General features: G+C 57.4%; 1 protein-coding gene across 2 annotated transcripts in view; it reads left to right on the top strand.

Annotated features, from left to right (window-relative positions):
- Window positions 1–12,962, top strand: part of ACSF3 (acyl-CoA synthetase family member 3) — an 82,194-nt gene extending 69,232 nt beyond the window's left edge. The window contains exons 8-10 of one of the 2 annotated variants that reach the window (XR_010727118.1): window positions 6,707–6,789; window positions 7,590–7,701; window positions 12,441–12,517. Coding sequence is in view for 1 of the 2 variants with exons in the window: in XM_066243441.1 (XP_066099538.1) it covers window positions 6,707–6,841; window positions 7,590–7,701; window positions 12,441–12,588 (395 nt within the window). In the remaining variant the exon portion in view is untranslated. Of the gene's footprint in view, window positions 1–6,706; window positions 6,842–7,589; window positions 7,702–12,440 lie in introns of both variants that reach the window. The other variant, XM_066243441.1, reaches the window with a different exon arrangement.
- Window positions 12,963–18,989: the final 6,027 nt, after the last annotated feature.

Below are 18,989 nucleotides of genomic sequence, written 5' to 3'. Positions count from 1 at the left end.
AGTTGAGACTCACGGTGGACATACGAGGGGCTTCGGGGCAAAGTAGCCAGGAAAGCGCTGGCAGCACAGTCTCCGGCTCCCTCGTGGCTTCAGGATGCTCCGTGGCCTCCATGAGAGGGGGTCGGTGTCTCCTCCGCTCTGTCTCCTCACTCGCCTGCCCTCGCTTTCTGCATAGCCAGGGGCACGGCAGGTGGGGTGCCCGGCATCCCCATCAGCAGCTCAGGATCTTTGTCAGGACAGGGACGGTGCTAGTCCTGTGTCTCTCCAGGATCAGGAATCTCAACCAGCTGGGAGCACTTCACCCAAGCCTACTACCAATGATTCGCCCACACATTCAGAAAATTAGCCTCTGAGTATCAGGAGATTTATTTTCAATTAATGTTTAAATCAGAGACACAAAATAGCACTGGTTTAGAGAGCAGTACATAAATCCTGCTACAAACATGTGTGCCTGAGCTCCATACAGCTCCACTGTATTGATCAGGATGTTGTGTCTGTCAGAGAAAAGCTCATTGATTACAGACAGGCATCAGGGCTGAGGGGTAGGACACTCATCAGCAGGAGACTGATTCCAGAATCAGTGCATTTTGATAAATATGTTGCTACAGAAAAAGTTATTAACGTTCTTGTGTCTGAAGCTCCCTCTCAACAGCATGGTCCACGGGGCTGGCCTCTGTTGCTCTGTTAAGACTATTTGCTTCCATGTCCCAGGCCCTGAGGATGGGGCCAGAGCCCTAAAGGACATAGGGGTAATCCTCACCCTCATCGATGCTCATCCAGCAGCTGCCCTGGGAAATCAGCAATCACGAACCACACAGAGAGCAGACAGAACAGCAGGCTTTTGTGGAAAGATCCTGCTACTGTAGGAGTTCAGGCACAGCCTCTTCCTGATGAGTGGCTGCAGCATCCGCTGACACAGAAGCCTGATGCTTCAGGAAGGACACAGCTGGCACCGATGTCCTTCCTGGTCAGCTGCACGGGCCCTTGGGTCTGCCCTCAGCATGACTCATTGGAACGTGCAACTCTAGTGCAATTGCTGGGTCAATTGGTGATCTTATGGGGTCTGCATTCACCCAGGCGCACGCCTTCCCCCTCCCTGGAGTGGGGATGCCATGGGGACATCAGCATTTCACTGAGGGAAGAGTTGATTCTAGAGCTATCTGCATGGCCCTGCCGAGCAGCCCCTGGCCCCTGCCATGCTGTAAGCATGCCTTTCACAGGGGGCCTGACAGTGGGGACAGGTGTGTGTGTGGGGGGGGGGAGCTGGGCTCTTCCTCAAGGATGAGCAGAGCCCGTGTGCCCAGAGGGGCAGAGCACTAACACCTGAATAAGAGTCCCAGACTGCTCAGGGGCATCTAATTAGCATCCTGATAGGCAGTTAGTTCCCCACATTTGTTTGTGACACTTGTTTCTCAGTCATAAATTTGGTTAATATAAATTCTCCCTTTAAAAAAATTACTGCTTAATTATAATATGTTGCAGATGCTGCAAGTGACTTGTATAGGGGTGAGCCCACAGGGTAGGGGGGCTCCCCTGGAGTTTGGGGGGGCTTCTCCATAAATCAAGCAGCAATTTCTGAAAACTTTTTATTTTGAAATAGAGTCACAGCAGGTCACAAGTAATGTGTGGAGGGGTCCTGCCTCTCCACCCAGTTTCCCCAGGGGCAGCGTCCTGAGTAATGCGCATCACCAAAGCCAGTTCCACAGCTCCATGCACACCAGTGTGTGCTCCGTGGTGCATGCATCCGGCTCCTTTCATTTGTCACATGTGGCGATCCAAGTCACTGCCACCAGCACAATAAGAATGTTCCTGTCACCATACAGCTCCCTTGAGCTGCAGCTTTGTGGCATCGAGCCTGTTCCCCTCTGCCCACTGGCCCTAATCCCTGGCCACCACCATTCCTGTCCTTTAGGGACATCATAGAAATGGAGTCATAGAGATATGACCTTTGGGGATTGGCCTTTGTCCCCAGCACTTGCCATGGTCGGGCGCTGGGAGCACAGCTGTGCAGAAAGTCTCGTCCAAGGGCTCTGCAGCCCATGCTGCGGAGCAGGCCTGAGCTGGCCAATACCAGGGCCACTGCCTGGAAACAGGGCCCTTATTTGCACCCAACCAGGTTTGACCCACATTTCACCAGAGGCTGAACTGGACATTGCCACAGACCTACCGGCCTGTCTCCAAGGTGAGGTGGCCCGGCATTGGCGGTTACCCGCCCTCTGCGAGGCCTGGGCTGTTGCAGCATCTCAGGGCCCGCAGCGTCTCAGTGGCTGGGACTCAGGCTCAGAGGAAGGGCTGAGTCCCCGTGCAGCAGTGCACGGGCTCCCAGTGTGCAGCACAGTCCGCAGTGGGCGGCTGGTGGGCCAGGGCCTGGCGGACACTGCCATTGCTCCATGTGCGTCTGGAGGTGCCACTCGCTAGTGGTTCTTCCTGGTATGAACGCCAGGGCACCGTCTGGCCTCACCCTGTCAGCCTGGCAGTGTGCCCTCTCGCAGCACAGCTGCACGGAGGCTCTGGGAGTGCAGTCCCGCTGCCTCAGAACGCTGCAGAAATTCCAGCCACGCTTCCTTCTCTTTTTTTGATGTCTGCTCTGGGCTCTACTGGGGTTTGGAGGACTTGCTTCATTCCTTAACTCCGTCCCTCCTGGACATGGCCCAGTGCAGGTGCTTTCAGACCCACAGTGGGAGCCGAGGGAGGCGCCTTGTCCTGCTGCACTGTGCACACGGATTTGCAGTGCTGGCGGGGCGCTGGGGGTGGGACCATGGGTGCAGCAAGCTGGCTCCACTCCACAGCCTTGTGTGTCAGTAACGGAGCTGCGGGGCGTGCTCTGTGAACAGACGGCTCCCTAGCTCGCTGGCTGTGCTGATCTGTGCTGATCATCCCCCCTTATGCTTGAAGGCCGAGTGCCCCTTTTTCTGAGGCCAGTTCCACCATATGAGCACATACGTCACCGGCCTGTGGGCAAGCCTCACCCTCAGGGAAAGATGGCATGTGGGTCAAGACTCTGGAGCTCTGCAGAGGACCACACTCTGCCAGGATTTAGCACCTGTTTCAGACAATATCCAAAGAGACTCTTGAGGGGTGTTCGGGGTACCCCTTTTTCAGGGCATAAAGCAGCCGTGTGGGCCTGAGCATCCTGTTCCTGCTCCCCAGTCCAGCCAGGACCTCTGGGTCACCAGGAGCACAAGGGTCCCCAGGAGAACAGAGTAATTCTACACTGGCACCCAGTGGACCCTGCACTCCACAAACCCTCCATTCCTACCTTTTGCCTCCCTACTTTCTCCACACGTGCTCACCCCGGAGAAGGAGAGTACCCCAACCCTGCTCCTTCCCATTTTCCTGGGACCTGACCACGCCTCTCCCTTCCTCCTGGGCCCCCCTGAATCCAGAAGTTCTCAAGAGTCCTGCCCTCCACTTTCCCCGGCCCTTCATTCCACAGTAGCATCTCCTTCGGCGATGGTCCTTTGACCTTCACATTTCTGAAAGCAGAGGCAGTCTCTTGATCCCTCCCAGTGTTCCCCGCAATGAGCCTCCACCCACAGACCTCCCTCCGGCTGGCTGCCCCTCTGGCCTCTGCTCCTCCCGCAGCGAGCGGGCAGCCTGGGTGCTCTGGCTGTGGGGCCTCATCCTGACTGCCACTCCCAATAGAACCCACACGGTGGGGGTCCACGTCGGGCACGGCCTGAAGACGCTGACGGCAGGGCTGTCTCTGCAGCTTGCCCAGAGAGTAGGAGACCCAGCCCAGGTTCCAGAAGGTCTGATGAGACAGGCTTTCTTGGCCCTGTTTTCCGTTCTTGCTCGGTGTTCTCCCCCTCAGTTTGCCCCCCCCCCAGGTTTTATGTCCATCCTTGTAATGCCCCCGGGTGTGTCTCTGGCCCAGCTCTTCTCCCAGGCCTGCAGTGCGCCCCAGCCATGAGGTGGGCCAAGGAGCTTGGACTCCTTCCTCCCTCACCTGTTTGTCTAAATCCAGACCTACTCCTGCTCCAGGGTCCCCTAGCTAACGTCTGCTGTTCCACCCACCTGCCCCCCACCTGGCATGGCTGCAGCCACAGCAGGCCCCAGGCTTCACCCTGCCCAGCACCATCTCCACAGTGCATGAGAAGGAGCTTTCAGGTGCAAATGCTGCCCCTTCCCGTGCGCTCTCCTAAAGACAGAGTCTGGGCGCATCCTGCTGTGCTCTCCCCCACAGCCCTCCTGGCTCCTCAGCCTTGCTTCTGCTTCCATAGGATTTTGCATGCTTGTGCCCTCACACATTGGGCCTCAGCCCCACCCTTGCCTCCTCTCACGTGTTCATCCCCTCCCCCCCAGACCACAGTCCACACGGAGTCTGCCAGCCAGCAGATGCTGCTGGAGCTCACTGCCCTGGGAGCAGCATAGCTCCGCGCCTGCTGGGGTGTCCTGTGCTGCTCTAACCACTCACCACTACCTGGGGGCTTCGAACAACAGAAGTCTACTCCCTCCCAGCTCCAGAAAGCAGGAGGCTGAACTCCAGGTGCTGCAGAGCCAGGCTCCCTCCAGAGGCTCTGTGGGAGGATCCCGCCTGTCTCTGCCAGCTCCTGGGGCTCCAGCTGTTCCGGGCTTGGCTGACCACTGCAGCCTCCACCTCCGTCCTCACACAGCCTTCTCTGCTTCCGCGCGTGTTACGTCTCCCTCTGTCTCCCTCTTTTAGGGACGTGTGGTCACATTTGAGGCGCACTGGGTCATCCAGGATGATCTGGACTACCTGTCATCGTGTGTTGGTTTTGCCTGACAAGGATCCAAATAAGTGCCCAGGGCTCTCCTGAGCATGCAGGTTTCCCTGCTTGGCGTGCGAGTCCCCAGATCTCTCCGTGATGAACTTCCCTATGTCCGCAGCACCGTCCCTACCGTGGCAGTGCCTGGCTTTTCTCTGAGGAGACCCCAGTTCTCACTGCACTTCCTCAGGCTGGTGACAGGAGACAGGTGCTGAAGGAAGCCGTCTTCCCCCCAAGCTGGTGTGCGGGAAGGGGACACCTGGAGATGCCAGAGAACTGATGTCTGAATAGGGCTGAAGTGAGGACAGGCAACAGATGGAGAACTAGACTATTACAGTCAGGGAGCTGCGCTCATGCCCTGGGGGCAAGGCGGCATGGCCAGGGGCTGCAGGTGGCTGGTGTGGGTGCAGCTGTAGGGGCTTCCTCCCTGGCTTAGGCTGCACTAACAGAGCAGGGCGGGGAGCAGCTCAGAGAGGTGCCGGTGACATTGACAGGCCCTGAAACCACCCAGCCTTGGAATGGGCACTGAGGTGGGGAGAGTGTCGCCCACAGACCAGGGCTGGCGGCAGCACCTTGCTCCGCTGGGCCCCTGGGCTGGGGGAGGCCAGCAGGTTCAGGGTCTGGAAGCCACTGGCAGGACCTGAAGGCCAGCACAGCCTCATCCTGGGCAGTGGGTGGATGTGGTGGCCTGGACTGGGGCCATTCTCTACATTTAAGTCACGGGCAGCTGGCAGTTGGTAAACAGGGTGGAAGACCGTCCAGCTGTCCCGTGTAAAAAGGACATGACCAGAGCTGGGGCTGCAGAGCAGGAATGGGAGAAAGGCCGCACAGGCCTTATGGACTCAGAACAGACTGTGGCCACCCCAGTTCCCACAGCCCACTCCTGTTACCTCACACCTGCGCCTTCAGGCTGCCCTGGCTCTGCAGCACAGCTTTCTAAAGCCTCTGGTCACTCCTGCTTCCCGTCAGCACGGGAGAGAGAACCACCACACTTGCCGCCCCGTGCTCCTGGAGCCTGGCCTTCCCGCTGCACTATAAATAAGCCAGCGGCCCGTGCAAGCACACCCATCCATCTTGTTTAATAGACTAGAGAGCGCCCCGCACCGCGGCCGGTCTCAAGGAGTGGCGAAGTGATGGATGGCTCCTTCCTGTGTCAGACGGCATGATGTATAATGAAATATTTATGATTTATTTCAGCTAATAACTCGGCATGAGGAGTGGGGTGTGAGAGCAGGCAGGTGAAACAGCACTGCCTACAGAGGCTGGGACGGTGCTGCCCATGTGCACGCATCATACATTCGCACACATGTGTATACTGACACGTGTGCACTCACAGCCCGCCTCACCACCCCCTCGATGCCCCGCGCTGAGTGCAGGCCCCCCTCATGCTGGGTGATGTCTGAGAAAGGGCAGCTGGACCCTTAGCTGGGTAGGGCTCCTGCCAGGGTGCTGCCCAAGAAAAGCAGGATGGGAAAGCAGGTGATCAGCCGAAGGAGCAGGAGGTCCCTTTCCTCCTGTCAGAAACACAGGTGGCACCATATGTGGCCCAGGAGCGCCTCACTGGGAAAGGGGCCACAGCAGTACACAGCCCAACCAAAGCCCTGCCGTGGCTAGAGCCCTGCAGTGGGCCTGGGAGGCGGGCAAGCCCCCGTTTCCTCTCTTTTCATGGGCTTGAGAGACGGCAGGAAGGGCACTGGGCGGTGACAGTGCAGGGACTCAGCTGTCACACTTGCAGAGGGACACAACCAGAGCAGGCTGTTCTGGCGTCAGCATCACAGACTGAGGTCACAGCCATTGAACTTGATGCTTGCTGCCTTGTCTCAAAACTGCCACGCACGCGGCCAGCACACCAGTGGCATCAGTGCTCACTACCCATGTGCATGTGTGTCCACGCCGGTCCCTGCAGGTACAGGGACCGGAACACGCTGAGCCCCAGCCCCAACATGCCTCCTGGTGACCTGAGCCCCTTTCCGCAGGTGACACGGTCGTGTTCAAGGACAGCAGCTACTGGATCCGGGGACGCACATCCGTGGACATCATCAAGAGCGGTGGCTACAAGGTCAGCGCCCTGGAGGTGGAGCGGCTGCTGCTGGGCCACCCTAGCATCAAGGGTGAGTGGCCGCGCGGCTCACCGCACAGCTACTCTCGGTCCTAACCTGCCGTCCTGGGTGTATAGCAGATGTGTTTTCCTTGGTTTGGTTGTAGGTGAAATGGGGACCAGGTGATCCGACCTCGGAACACCACCCAGTGGGGATTAGCCCGCCCCACACTGTGGTTGGTTCCGGGCCTAATAAAGACGCTGGCCGCTCCATTTGGTCCCTGAGCAAGGGAGTGGCAGTGTGCCCATGCTCAGAAGCGGCAGCATGCTCTGATTCTCTGACCGCTGGCTGAGGTGAGGGTCCTGGGCAAAATCAGAGGGTGCGGCTATGGGCGCTAGTCCAGGAAGTGTGGGCTCCACCCATACCCCCTCCTGACTTGGGGTCACAGGCTGTGGAGACCCTACAGGTGTCAGGCCCAGCTGTTTTACTGGGGCTCCCCCAGGTGGCCTGTCCTTGGGAGCCCATAGTCCTGGGAGACAGAATGTTCTGGGCTTTTAATCATTCTCAGCCCTCTTAGCAGCTACTGTCCCCTAGGACAGTGCAGGGGGAGGGCAGGATGGTGGACAGATGGCTCCTACCCAGGGCCCCATCCTCACCCCTCCCCAGCAGGACCCTGCACTCCCTGTGGCTGCTGGGCAGCTGCTTCCCAGGACTTGCTCCAGGCCCCCCCCCACCTTGGTGCTTCCTGTTTGTTCCTGGCTACTCTTGAGCCTGCAGTGGTCATTTGGCATTTAAGGTGCCCACCCTGTTCTGTTCACAGATATAGCTGTGATCGGTGTTCCCGACATGACGTGGGGCCAGCGGGTTACTGCAGTGGTGACACTTCGAGAGGGACACTCACTGTCCCACAGGGAGCTCAAAGAGTGGGCCAGGTAAGGGCTGGGTGGGCAGGCGCCGCGTGAAGGGCGGGTGAGATAACTATCCCACCTCAGAGGAATGGGTGGACGGGGGCTGGACTGTCCCGTTGTCTGGGAGCTATAGGTGGGGGTCTTAGACCTTGCTGTCGTCCGTCTTGGGGGGGCCTGGAAGGTCAGGCGACATGGTACCTACATGAGGCTGCCCAGCAGAGGGCTGCAGCAGGGCTCTGTAATGAGGGCAGAAGCAGAGGTAGAGCCCATCCGTGCCGTCACCAAAGGGCCGCAGACACTGACAGGGAAACGGGCCCACTCCCGGCACACAGTCAGCTCTGAGGTCCGGAAGAAGAAACACGTGCTCCTGGGTGGGGACCCTGTGGAGGGCGAGCGAGCTCTCTTCCAGATTTAGGAGGAGGTTCGTCAGGCGAGCGTCTGGCTAACCTGGAGCCACGGTCCAGAGCGCCCACTGTGGCCTGAGGGTGCGGGGCGAGCCAGCTCCTTCCTGGGCCTCTCCCCCCTCACCCGGAGCACCCCTCCCTCAGCCGCGGCGCTGAGCGTGGGGCACTTCCACGTGCACCTTGGTGCTGACTACCCACCCCGGGCTGGAGCTCCCCTCCCCTGTGAGGGCAGCCAGCCTCCCCACGCAGCTCAGTCCTGTCCCTCCCTCACCCTGCATCTTGGTTGGTTTGCTTTTACCTAAGCCGAAACCCTCCCCCAAGAGCCTTTCTGCCATCTTCCCTGGCCCCAGAGGGCTCACAGGCCCCTTCCCTGTGCCCACAGTGCCTCGTGCTCAGTCTCAGGGCCCAGTCTGAACCCCCTGTCCATCCTGTCAAAGGCCAGAAGGACAGGCCAGGACAGGGAAGAGGGTCTGTGGAGCCGCAGAGCAGTGTCCCCCGCAAGCTCAGGGAGGAAGGAGGCTGGTAGGAATCTCCCTAAAGGTTTTTATCTTAAATCCAAGAATTTCATCTTCTCTATCCCCTCTCCTCGCACACTCTCCTCCACCCCTACTTGCCTCCTTCTCGGTGCCAAAGATATTTTTGGCTTGTCCAACGTGATTTCACAAACAGTAGGAATCCTTGTTTCATCAGGGGTAGCACAGCTGGGCAATTAGATCCCCGGGATTGGCAGAAGCACAGTTGGAGCTCTGCCGTTTAACAATAGAGAAGAGACTGCTTTGATTAAACAATTACATGTATGTGTGTGTACGTGTGTGTGTATGTATGTGTGTGTCCTGTCCTGAGAGCACGCAGAGAGCTTCAGGTCCAAGTCTACTTTCTCGTGTGCAGTGGCACTGTCCTCAGGCAGGCACACCGCCTGCCTCGGCGGCGTCCCTCTGCTCCTTCACTCTGTGCCCATCTCTGCGACTCTCAAGTTCAGCTCCAGCTCCTGGCCCGGCTGCCAGCAGGGACCCGCGCTGGTGGTCATGGCTTGTGACCGTGAGTGTGGGAAGACCCTGAAATGGACACTGTGCAGAGGATTTGGGGTGCTCCGGGGAGATGCTCCTAGGAGGACAGGACTGGGCAGAGCAGCTGAATAGCCTGTCTTGTGTCTCCACGAAACCAGTCTCAGACTGAGGCTGGCATCTGGACCTTTGTGTCCTCTGATCAGGCAGTCACTGGGTGACACAGAGGCTGCCCACCCCATGAAGGGAGAAGAGGGTCTTCCTTTTGGAGCCCCCCTCTGCACCCCCTGCATGTGTGGGGATGGGGAGAGGAGCTGCACTGAGACTCTTGGACACTGGGCTTCTTAGTGAGGCTGCTGTTTCTTTCTGTCGTGTTCACTGCCATTTGGGGTCTTTGTAAAGATTTTTTTTTTTTAATTCAGTGAGAGGAGGGGAGGCAGAAATGGACTCTCGCATGTGCCCCAGCCAGTATGCACCCTGCAAGCCCACTAGGGCATGATGCTCTGTCCATCTGGGGTGTTACTCCGTTGCTCAGCAACCGAGCTCTTCTTAGCACCTGAGGTGGAGGCCTTGGAGCTGTCCTCAGCGCTGGGGGCCAACTCACTCCAGTCAAGCTATGGCTGCAGGAGGGGAGGAGAAGAGAGAGAGAGAGAGAAGCAAGAGTGGGGAAAGGTGGAGAAGCAGATGGGCGCTTCCCCTGTGTGCCCTGACCGGGAATTAAACCCAAGACATCCACATGCAGAGCCAATGCCCTACCACTGAGCCAACTGGCCAGGGCCTAAAGATTTTTTAAAATAACATTTTCCCTTTTGCTGCCATGTTTTTTTCAGTTTTGAGTTTGCTTGCCACCCTCTCATCTCTCTGCTCCCCAAGTAAAGGACTGCCTTCCTCCCCTGTGCTGCACTTTCAGCAGGAGTCACAGGGAAGCTGGCAGCCCCGGCTCAGACAGCACATCTGCTCGAGGGCTTGAACGTGGCGTCAGAGCTGGGTAACAGTGCTGCGTGTGCAGCTTCTAAGACACCGACAACCTGCCGCCCTTCCCTTCCCCCAAACTGCCAAGTTTGAATGGGCCACGTGAGACTTACATACCCAGGAAGAATCCTCAGTGTCAATGACCATGATGAGTAATGGGCAGTGGCTGAAGTCCTGTCCCAACTGCACCCCACTGTCCCTCCTCCGAGGAGATGAGTGTGGGAGGCAGGAGGTAACACCTCCATCGTTCATGTGATTTTTTCACAGGAAAGCTTGCTCTTAACAAACAATTCAGCTTTGCTGGATTCCTGTCCGAGATCTCACTTTGCCTTGAAGCAGTCCAAGAGCTTTGTCTTAGACCAGTCGCTAAGCTGGGACCCTCGGAGGAAAATAGGCCCGGGTCACAGACTCTTGGACAGACTGTCCTGCAATGAAGGTCTGTCTCCTTCTCAAAAGGACCACTGTTCTTAGAAATGGCAGGGTCTGCAGATTTTAAACCTGCCTTCCTCATAATGCTTTTAGATCATTTTTTTATTTTTATACTTTTGTTCCCTTTTGTAATGGTTGCTAAGTTAGGGTTTGTAATGTGTGCTTTTGACTCACCACAGTCTCCCTCCTGTGGCCGCACCAGCCTCTTCGCGCACACACAGCCTCTGTGCTGCTTTCCTTCGGCGCCTACTTTTGTGTCTGCTCCACACCCATTCTACATCCTCCTATTTTTGTTCAGTTACCTCCTAAAGAGACTTCCATAATAAGGAAGTGGTACGGTTCCCGTCTCTGGTGCTCCCTCACCTTGGCTCACCTCGGTTCTGTGGCAGCGCCTCTCCTGCCTGCAGATGCCCTCCGCCTGGTGCAGGGCTGCTGGTGAGGAGCTCGTCAGCTCCCATGTCTAAAGACATCTTTCATTTCACCTTTCCTCCTGAAAGACACTTTTGCTGGACATGGAATTCTAGATTGACTGGTTTTTCTTTTGTTCCTGGGAAATGATGCCCCACTACCTCCTCACCTGCACTGTCATCCTGGGAACCTGCAGCATCTCAGGCCGCAGCCTGCCCGATGCGGCCCACCTGGGCCTCTTCTTTCTGGGCCCCGGCGCTCAGCTCAGTGCTGGCATGGTGAAGGGAAGCAGGGACATGGGGAAAGCCTCCCGAACACCACTGGAGACACTGAGTTTTGGCAGCCTGGCTGCAGAGCAGTGAGCAGCTACGGTCCAGGAGCAGGTGGGGGTGTTGGGCATCTGGGGTTCACTCTGCTCCACTGTCAGGGTCACCAAGCCAGTCCTGGTAGCTTGTTCCAGCAAAGTCCAGCCTGGCCCCACGCGTCCTCTCAACCCTAGGGGGCAGCCCCAGCCACCTCCTGCAGCCGCCAGGACCACAGATGGTGGCACAGTCTCTCCTCGAGCCAGCAGCAGCCTGCTCCCAGGCACCCCGGGCGGGAGGCACCCCGGGCGGGAGCCACGCCATCACCGTTGGCCTGCAGCAATCTGTTTCTGGCCAGAGCTGCCCCGAGACTGCAGTGTGTTCAGGGCTGCACTGCTGATGCTCTCTGTCTACGGGCAGGTGGACCCAGCCTGCAAGGGGGATCAGGCTCGTGTTTATTCATAAGCACCCAACTGCTTAGGCAAGATTTGGGGGTTCTCTTCCACCCCCACTGCCAGCTCCTTGCTCATCCTCAGTGGCCAGGCTGCTCCACAGTTACAGACTATAGGGCCAGGCCTGCCTGTTGGCCCTGGACAGACATTGGGGGACACGTGTCCTGTACCCCACTGTCTGCATCACCCCAGCCTGGCATGAAGGTCCTTGTCAGCAACCCCAGAGAGGTTGGAGCCCCTGTGGCTGAGGCCGTGGGGACTGCTATTCCAGGCAGCATCCTGTGCTTCCGCAGTTTTCTCGCAAAGGGGCACGTGGCCCATGTGTGGCAGTCAGAGAGCAGGGAGCAGGCAGCTCCTGTCTCCCAGAAAAGGCCGCAGGAGGGAGGGCATGGGCCTGCCTAAGGAGTGGTTCAGAGCAGACCGTACGGATGTGGGACCCCAGCGAGTGGCCACACACAGGAGAACACATCATATAATAGGGCGCCCCTCATGGGAATGGGGCTGCCTGGACCAGTGCTCACGCAGCTTGGGTTCTGGGCTCTGGTGCGGGGAGGCCACCATCTCCGCCCGTCTTGCTGCCGCCGCCGCACTGACCAGGGTGCAGAGTGGGCCGGCTCTCTCCAGCTCCAGGAAACCTGGCCCTGACTGAGCAGAGGGTGTCTCCGACTTAGCATGTCCTGCAGCAGGGCACCCTCCTGGGACAGGTACCAATATGGCTGGGCTTCTGGGCCACGAGGTAGATGCCATCTGGGCCTGGAGTTCCTGTTACTCAGGCCACACTTGTCTCTACAGAGGGGTCCTGGCCCCGTACGCCGTGCCCTCGGAGCTCCTGCTGGTGGAGGAGATCCCCCGGAACCAGATGGGGAAGATCAACAAGAAGGACCTCGTCAGGCAGTTCTACCCGCACAGCCAGGGAGCACCGGAGGCCAGGCAACCATGAGCCAGCACCTGCTTTAAACCCAAACCCCCAAGTCGGGTGGAAGAGAGCCCAGCCTAAGGCAGGGGTCAGGAACCTATGGCTCGCGAGCCAGATGTGGCTCTTTTGATGGCTGCATCCGGCTCGCAGACAAATCTTTAATAAAAATAATAACATTAAAAATATAAAACAGCCTGACCTGTGGTGGCGCAGTGGATAAAGCATTGACCTGGAAATGCTGAGGTCGCCGGTTCGAAACCCTGGGCTTGCCTGGTCAAGGCACATATGGGAGTTGATGCTTCCAGCTCCTCCACCCCTTCTCTCTCTCCTCTCTCTCTCCCTTTCTGTCTCTCTTTCTCCCTTTCTCTCTCCTCTCTAAAATGAATAAATAAAATTTAAAAAAAATAAATAAAACATTCTCATGTATTACAATCCATTCATTTCCTACTTCTCATGTTCATGGTTGCAGGTGGCTGGAGCCAATCACAGCTGTCCTCCGGGACAACACCAAATTTTTATTGGATAATGCATAACGTACACGGGTCGTTGTATGGCTCTCACGGAATTACATTTTAAGATACGTGGCGTTCGTGGCTCTCTCAGCCAAAAAGATTCCCGACCCCTGGCCTAAGGGAATGAGATCCCAGCCAGAGGCCTCTTCTGCCTGTCCTTGTGACCACACCACACCTTTGCCTGGCCCTTTGTGCCCTGTGGCTGCTGGGCAGGTCCCAGGAGGTTCCAGGTGTCACCCAGGGATGCAGCCTCCACAAGAAATTCAGTAAAGCTTCAGAGACAACAAAATGCCTGCGCTGTGCTGTCTACCAGGGTCAGTGTGGGGCCGTGCTCTGGGTACAGAGAACGCACTTATCTGCACATGGGTGAGCCACACAGCACACGGTATCTCCCACTGTCTAGGATGCCTATGTCATGGCCCCAGGTGACCTACAACTCCCTACAGAGCCTCCAGGTTGAACCCTGACTGTTCTGAGGAGCCCACCCTGAGGACAGGCCTGAGTGTCCAGGGAGGTGTTGGGCATGCTGTCACTCTTCCTGTCCTCCCTGGGGTTTCCCTGGGTGGCTCTAGGACTGTCCACATCACAGGCGTGGCATCCCTGTGCCCCACGGAGCCTGACAGAGGCTCACATAGTCCTTCAGAGCCAAGTTGGCCACCGTGAGGACAAAGCTCAGACTAGAGGGCAGGGAAACTCAGTGCCTAGACCCTCTGTCGGGCAGCTACGTGGCACCCCTCAGCCCCCACAAAGAGAACCTTCTAGATAGGCTCAAAAATTCCCGGGATGGGCCAGGTGGTCAATATTTTAGTCTCTGTGGCCACACAGTCCCTGCCACAGCCACGTACCTCCACTGGTAGGCATGGATCACACTGGTCTCTTACAGAGCCCAGATCATCTTGGCAGCAGAGGCTGACCACCAGTGGCCCTGCAGCTGCTCCACCTTGATCCTTGACTCTTAACCCCCTCAACCCCTCCATGCTGCTCCCTCCACACACCCCTGTGCCCCCAGCCCCTCCTTTCAGTCTTTGTCTAAACACCACCTTCTCCCGCCGAGACCCCTCCCCCACAGAACCCCCTCTGGCCCCCCCTAGGCAGGCCCAGGTCCCCCACCCTGCCGGGTCATGGTCACGCAGACCTCTGAAGAGCGAGTCGTGTCAGCATTCCCACGTCCTGCTCCTGGCTGTGTTGATCCAGACGTGCGGGAGCCCTTGTGCACTCTGAGCAGAGGATCCAGAAGCTTCTGGATGGTTTGCCGGAGACCAGGGTGGCTCCTCTGCCCCAAACTGGTGGGAAGTGGTTTTAACAGCAGAAAAGGAGTCTGGCCTTGACTTTTCCAGAATGTTCTATCCCTGAAGTGTGTGTCTGAAAGAGCAACAATTTGTGACAGGAGCTACCCCAGCCTCATGCAGAATCACAGTGCCTTGTTTAGAGGCTGTAGCTGGTGAGGGGAGACGGGGTTGGGACTCCCCACCCCAGCGTCGCATGTGGCCTGTGACTCCCCAAGGCCTGCCCCTGGGCGTGGCATTTTCTCAGAGGAACATCCAGCCCCACGCTCCCCCTGCTGAGGTCTGGGCACGCATGCCAGTCACCCACCTAACAGCAGGCCACCCTGGAGGGGACCAGCTCCTGTGCCCACAGCTGGCTCCTCTTGAGGACAATTCTCAACACTGCGTGGACACCCAGGCCTCCCCCTGTCCTGTGTCTGGCCCTGCGGTAACTAGGGAACCGTGTAACCACATGCCACTAGAAAAATAAGATTCAACTCTGCAGGATCTTGCTTAATCCCGGTGATTTGACACTGTATCAGTCCTGATAATGAAAAGTTTTATTCCTAAAAATGTTTCCATAATCATTTGCTTTATGCTATAATCTATATTAAACACTTTTTAAAAAATCATAGTCATCTTCGACTAACAGCAGGACTACAGAGGATATTGATTTGTCCTTGAAACAGGTTCCTTTAAGAACAGAACACTGTGCCTGACCAGATGGTGGCGCAGTGGATAGAGCATCGGACTGGGATGCAGAAGACCCAGGTTCGAAATCCCAAGGTCGCCAGCTTGAGCACGTGCTCATCTGGTTTGAGCAAGGCTCACCAGCTTAAGCCCAAGGTCACTGGCTTAAGCAAGGGGTCACTCAGTATGCTGTAGCCCCCCGGGTCAAGGCACATATGAGAAAGCAATCAATAAACAACTAAGGTGTCACAACAAGAAATTGATGCTTCTCATCTCCCTTCCTTATCTGTCCCTATCTATCCCTCTCTGTCTCTGTCTCTGTCACACAAAAAAAGAAAAAGAACAGAACACTGTGCCCCACGTGTTAAGTCAACATGACAGAGACTTCCAAAGAGTTCCCCTGGCTGAAAATGCCCCTCCCCCCGTACACACACCTGGGCAGCCTGGCCCGTGCACACTCGGCTTCCCCGGCACAGCCGGAGCAGGGACCGTGGGAGCTGAGTTGTGACAGCCTGCCTGATCTGTGGCTCATCTGCCCTCAGCCTCACTGGGAGAGGAGCTGAGTCTGAACTGGTCGAAAGGAGCTTGGAATACCCAGTGCTCCCGGTGGGGGCTGTTCCTCAGACAGACTGCCTCCTCGGAGCAGAGGGAAGGCCAGCCTGTGCCTGCAGGGTCCTCAGGACCCCAGGTGGAAGGAACACACCTGGCTTGACCAGCCCCCGAGTCCAACCATGTCCCTCCTCTGGGTGTGTACTCATTGGAGGCCGGGGGAAGCTTAGCGGGAACAGAGGGCCAGCCAAGGTCAGGCCCTTGAGGGAAGACAGGCTTGAAACAGCCACAGGGATGCCGGGGCCCCAACCTCCCCCAGCCCCTCCCCAGCACGCAGGCCATGCCCTCTCGGCCTGGGTTTCCCTCTTCTGTGCTCTGAGGCTGGTGCTTCCTCTGGGCTCCTCAGGTCCTGAGCAATGACTGAGGGCTTTGCTTCCTCAGAAGTTGAGTCTTGGAGCTGGTGACCCTACACAGTCTCCCACCTACGAACTCCCCGGCCCTCCGGCCACCCAGAGGAGGCCACAGCAGTGTGTCAGGGCAAGGCATGGGGTTCCAGCAGCCGAGGTTGGCATAGGCCCGGCCGCCAGCACCCATAGCCCAGGCACCAGGCGGTCCTGGTCCATCCAGCCGCAGCCGCAGCTCAAACCCGCCTGGTCACCACGCTGGCCCTGAGGTTCCCGGTGCTCAGGAACGCACCCAGGCCTATGGTGAGCCCTGGGCTGCTGTGTTCACTTCCAGATCCTCTCTGCCTTCCCCGGAGGAGACATGGGTCTCGCCCTGTCACCTTCACACTTGGGACCTAAAAACATCCCCACCTGGCCCAGGAATCTTTTTCCTGAGTGCCTCCCAGAGCAAGAAATGTCACAGGCACAGAAGTCCAGCTGAGAACAGAAGCCCTCAATGCTGGGCCCCAGAACTGGTGCCAATGTACCTTGTGTCCTGGGATGAGTCCCAACCCCTTGAGGGCAGGAGATTGGACTCTCTAGGTATGACCATAAGCAGAGCCACCTGCCACCCTGGTCCCCAGCCAACACAGGTAGGGCTGGGACCCACTGGCCAGGGACCCCAGGAAGCAAGATCCCATGACTGCCTGCTCAGGGATAGAGGGCCCAGCTAGCACCCTGAGAGGTCAGGGGGTGCTAAGCCTGGAGTTCCCATCTGTAAAGGGGATTCCGGAATAGTCCCTGCTCCAGTCCCTTGGGAGACAAAATGAGACAGTCATCAGAAACGGCAGCTCCGTGCCCAGTTTTAGATGAGATAACCATAAAAACAGGCGCGGTGCCGGGCTGACTCTAACCAACACTGAGTAAGAGACACTGCCTACAGGTGCACATACACACAGATATCCCCACACACATATATGTGCTCACACGTGCCCACACACCTGTATACACGTGGGCTCACAGACATCCTGCATACATACCTGTGCTCACACATACATGCCCTGTGACACCCCCCAAGTGTTTGGGCTGAGTGGGACCAGGATTATAAAACAGTTTTTCAGGAGTGCCTGGAATCAGCTTAAACTCTGAAATCCTAACCTTTTTTCTATTTTATGTTGAGTGTTTACATAAAAAAATATATATTTTAAAGACAGATTCCAGCACTAAACTGTAAATTTGAAAACTACATCTCAGTTCTTAAAATAATCATGCTGTGACCTCCCTCTGGGGACCCCTGGGCCATTTCTGCTCCTTTTCTTTACTTCCTGGGCCTAGTTCTGCATGCCCGCCTTGCCTTCCAGCCACTGGACGAAGCTGTGCCGGGGGTCCCCACAGGACCCCTTCCCTATTACCGCTCAGCTCCCCTCAGCCCCTCCCTAGCAGCTCCCTTTCCGCTTCCCCCCCTCCATAGTCCCCTCACCGTCCTGCAAACTCAGCAGGTCCCCTCGTCCCTGTGTCCTCAGTGGTTGCGGTGGGGCCTGTCTCCATGTGTGGACTCTGCATCTCTGGTCAATTGATCAAGGTCACCTTTGTCATTGTGGTCTTATGTGCTCTATAATGGCTGCTTGATGGCCCTTCTAGTATCTTCCTGAGCCGGAGCAGCCCACACTTCGCCAGGCCCCCTACCCCCTGCCTGGGCTCTCCGGGGCTGGCTGTCCCTTGCACTGGGCTGTGAGCAGTGGCCAGAGTAGCCCTTTATCCTGCCTGTAGGAGTCAAGCGTTTCTTTTGTTAAAACATCAAGGATGCAGTAAATTCTTAGCTCACCAAATAGATCAATATCAAATTATCATGTCCCACATTCATAACTCTTACACACGCAACAATGGGGGAACAAGGTCACTGGAGAATAAATAGCAGCAGAGGAGCTTTGTGATCCATCACGGCAGACAGCCGCAGGCGTCCTGCGTGGCCCTGACACAGCCATTAATAAAGCTGGGAGATGGATGACGGCAGGGAGGGGCCAGGCCACCGGCCTCACTCAGGGGAGCCGGCCTCAGCTCCACCGCAGGTAGGGAGGGGCTCCCACCACCTGACTATGAGAGAGGAGGGTGGGGAGGCCCACCTCGGACCCCAGTGCATACACATACCTGATTGGACCAGATCCTCTCCTGGACGCGGGGGCCACGCATGTGGGGACCTCGAGGGGAGTGCTCTCGGCCCATTTTACAGATGAGGAAACTGAGCGAGCAAGGTGAGCAACTGTCTCAGGGCCCCAGGAAAAGAAAGGCTGTGGTGCAACCTGTGCTGTTTGGGCCAAAAGCCCTGGTTCTTCTGCCTTCAGCAGCTCTGTCTGAGGGGGGAGGTCGGACACATGAATAACTAGCCACGCCACTGATGGAGCACCCCCGGGACACTGTGGAGCACTCACTCCAGAGGAAGTGGCATTTGAGCTGGTCTTGGCAGGTAGGCTTTGGCAGCGCTAGACGGAGGTAGGGCAGCACATCCCAGGGCACAGGCCTGGCTGCAGCTGGCAGGCCCCTGGAGTTATTCTGTGTGTTGGAACCTGGCAGAAGAGGCTGGACAGGAGAGTGGGAGCTGGAGGTAGCAACATGCTAGAGATGTGCTTGGCGCAGGGCGGAGCCTGGTGCGAGTGTATCAGAGGAAAGGGAGTTGGCCCCTGGCCTCACTGGTGGTGACAGCCCATCCTTGGAGTGGGCTGGCTCAGTCTTCCCAGGCAGGGAGCTCATCTGGAGCTGGTCAGGAGCTGCGGAAGCTACAACACAGGGCTGTCCCAAACGAGCCTCGACCCACCTCTGCCAGGTCTCTGCGGGTCCCCCAGCTGCCCTTAGATGTTGAGACCACCAGGGAGGGCCCCCAAAGTTGTCCACAACCTTGTCCCTGAGACTGGGCCTGTGAATATGTTACTTCATGAAGCAAAGGGGTCTTCAGAGAGAGGCTCATCCTGGGTCCCTGGGTGGGTCCGATGTCATCACAGGATCCTAACATTTGGAGAGGGGCAGGAGGG

The sequence above is a fragment of the Saccopteryx bilineata genome, chromosome 9 (assembly GCF_036850765.1).
Source record: "Saccopteryx bilineata isolate mSacBil1 chromosome 9, mSacBil1_pri_phased_curated, whole genome shotgun sequence".
Classification (NCBI taxonomy): domain Eukaryota; kingdom Metazoa; phylum Chordata; class Mammalia; order Chiroptera; family Emballonuridae; genus Saccopteryx; species Saccopteryx bilineata.
Note: the sequence above shows the minus strand (reverse complement) of the source record. Positions and strands in the feature narration are given on the sequence as shown.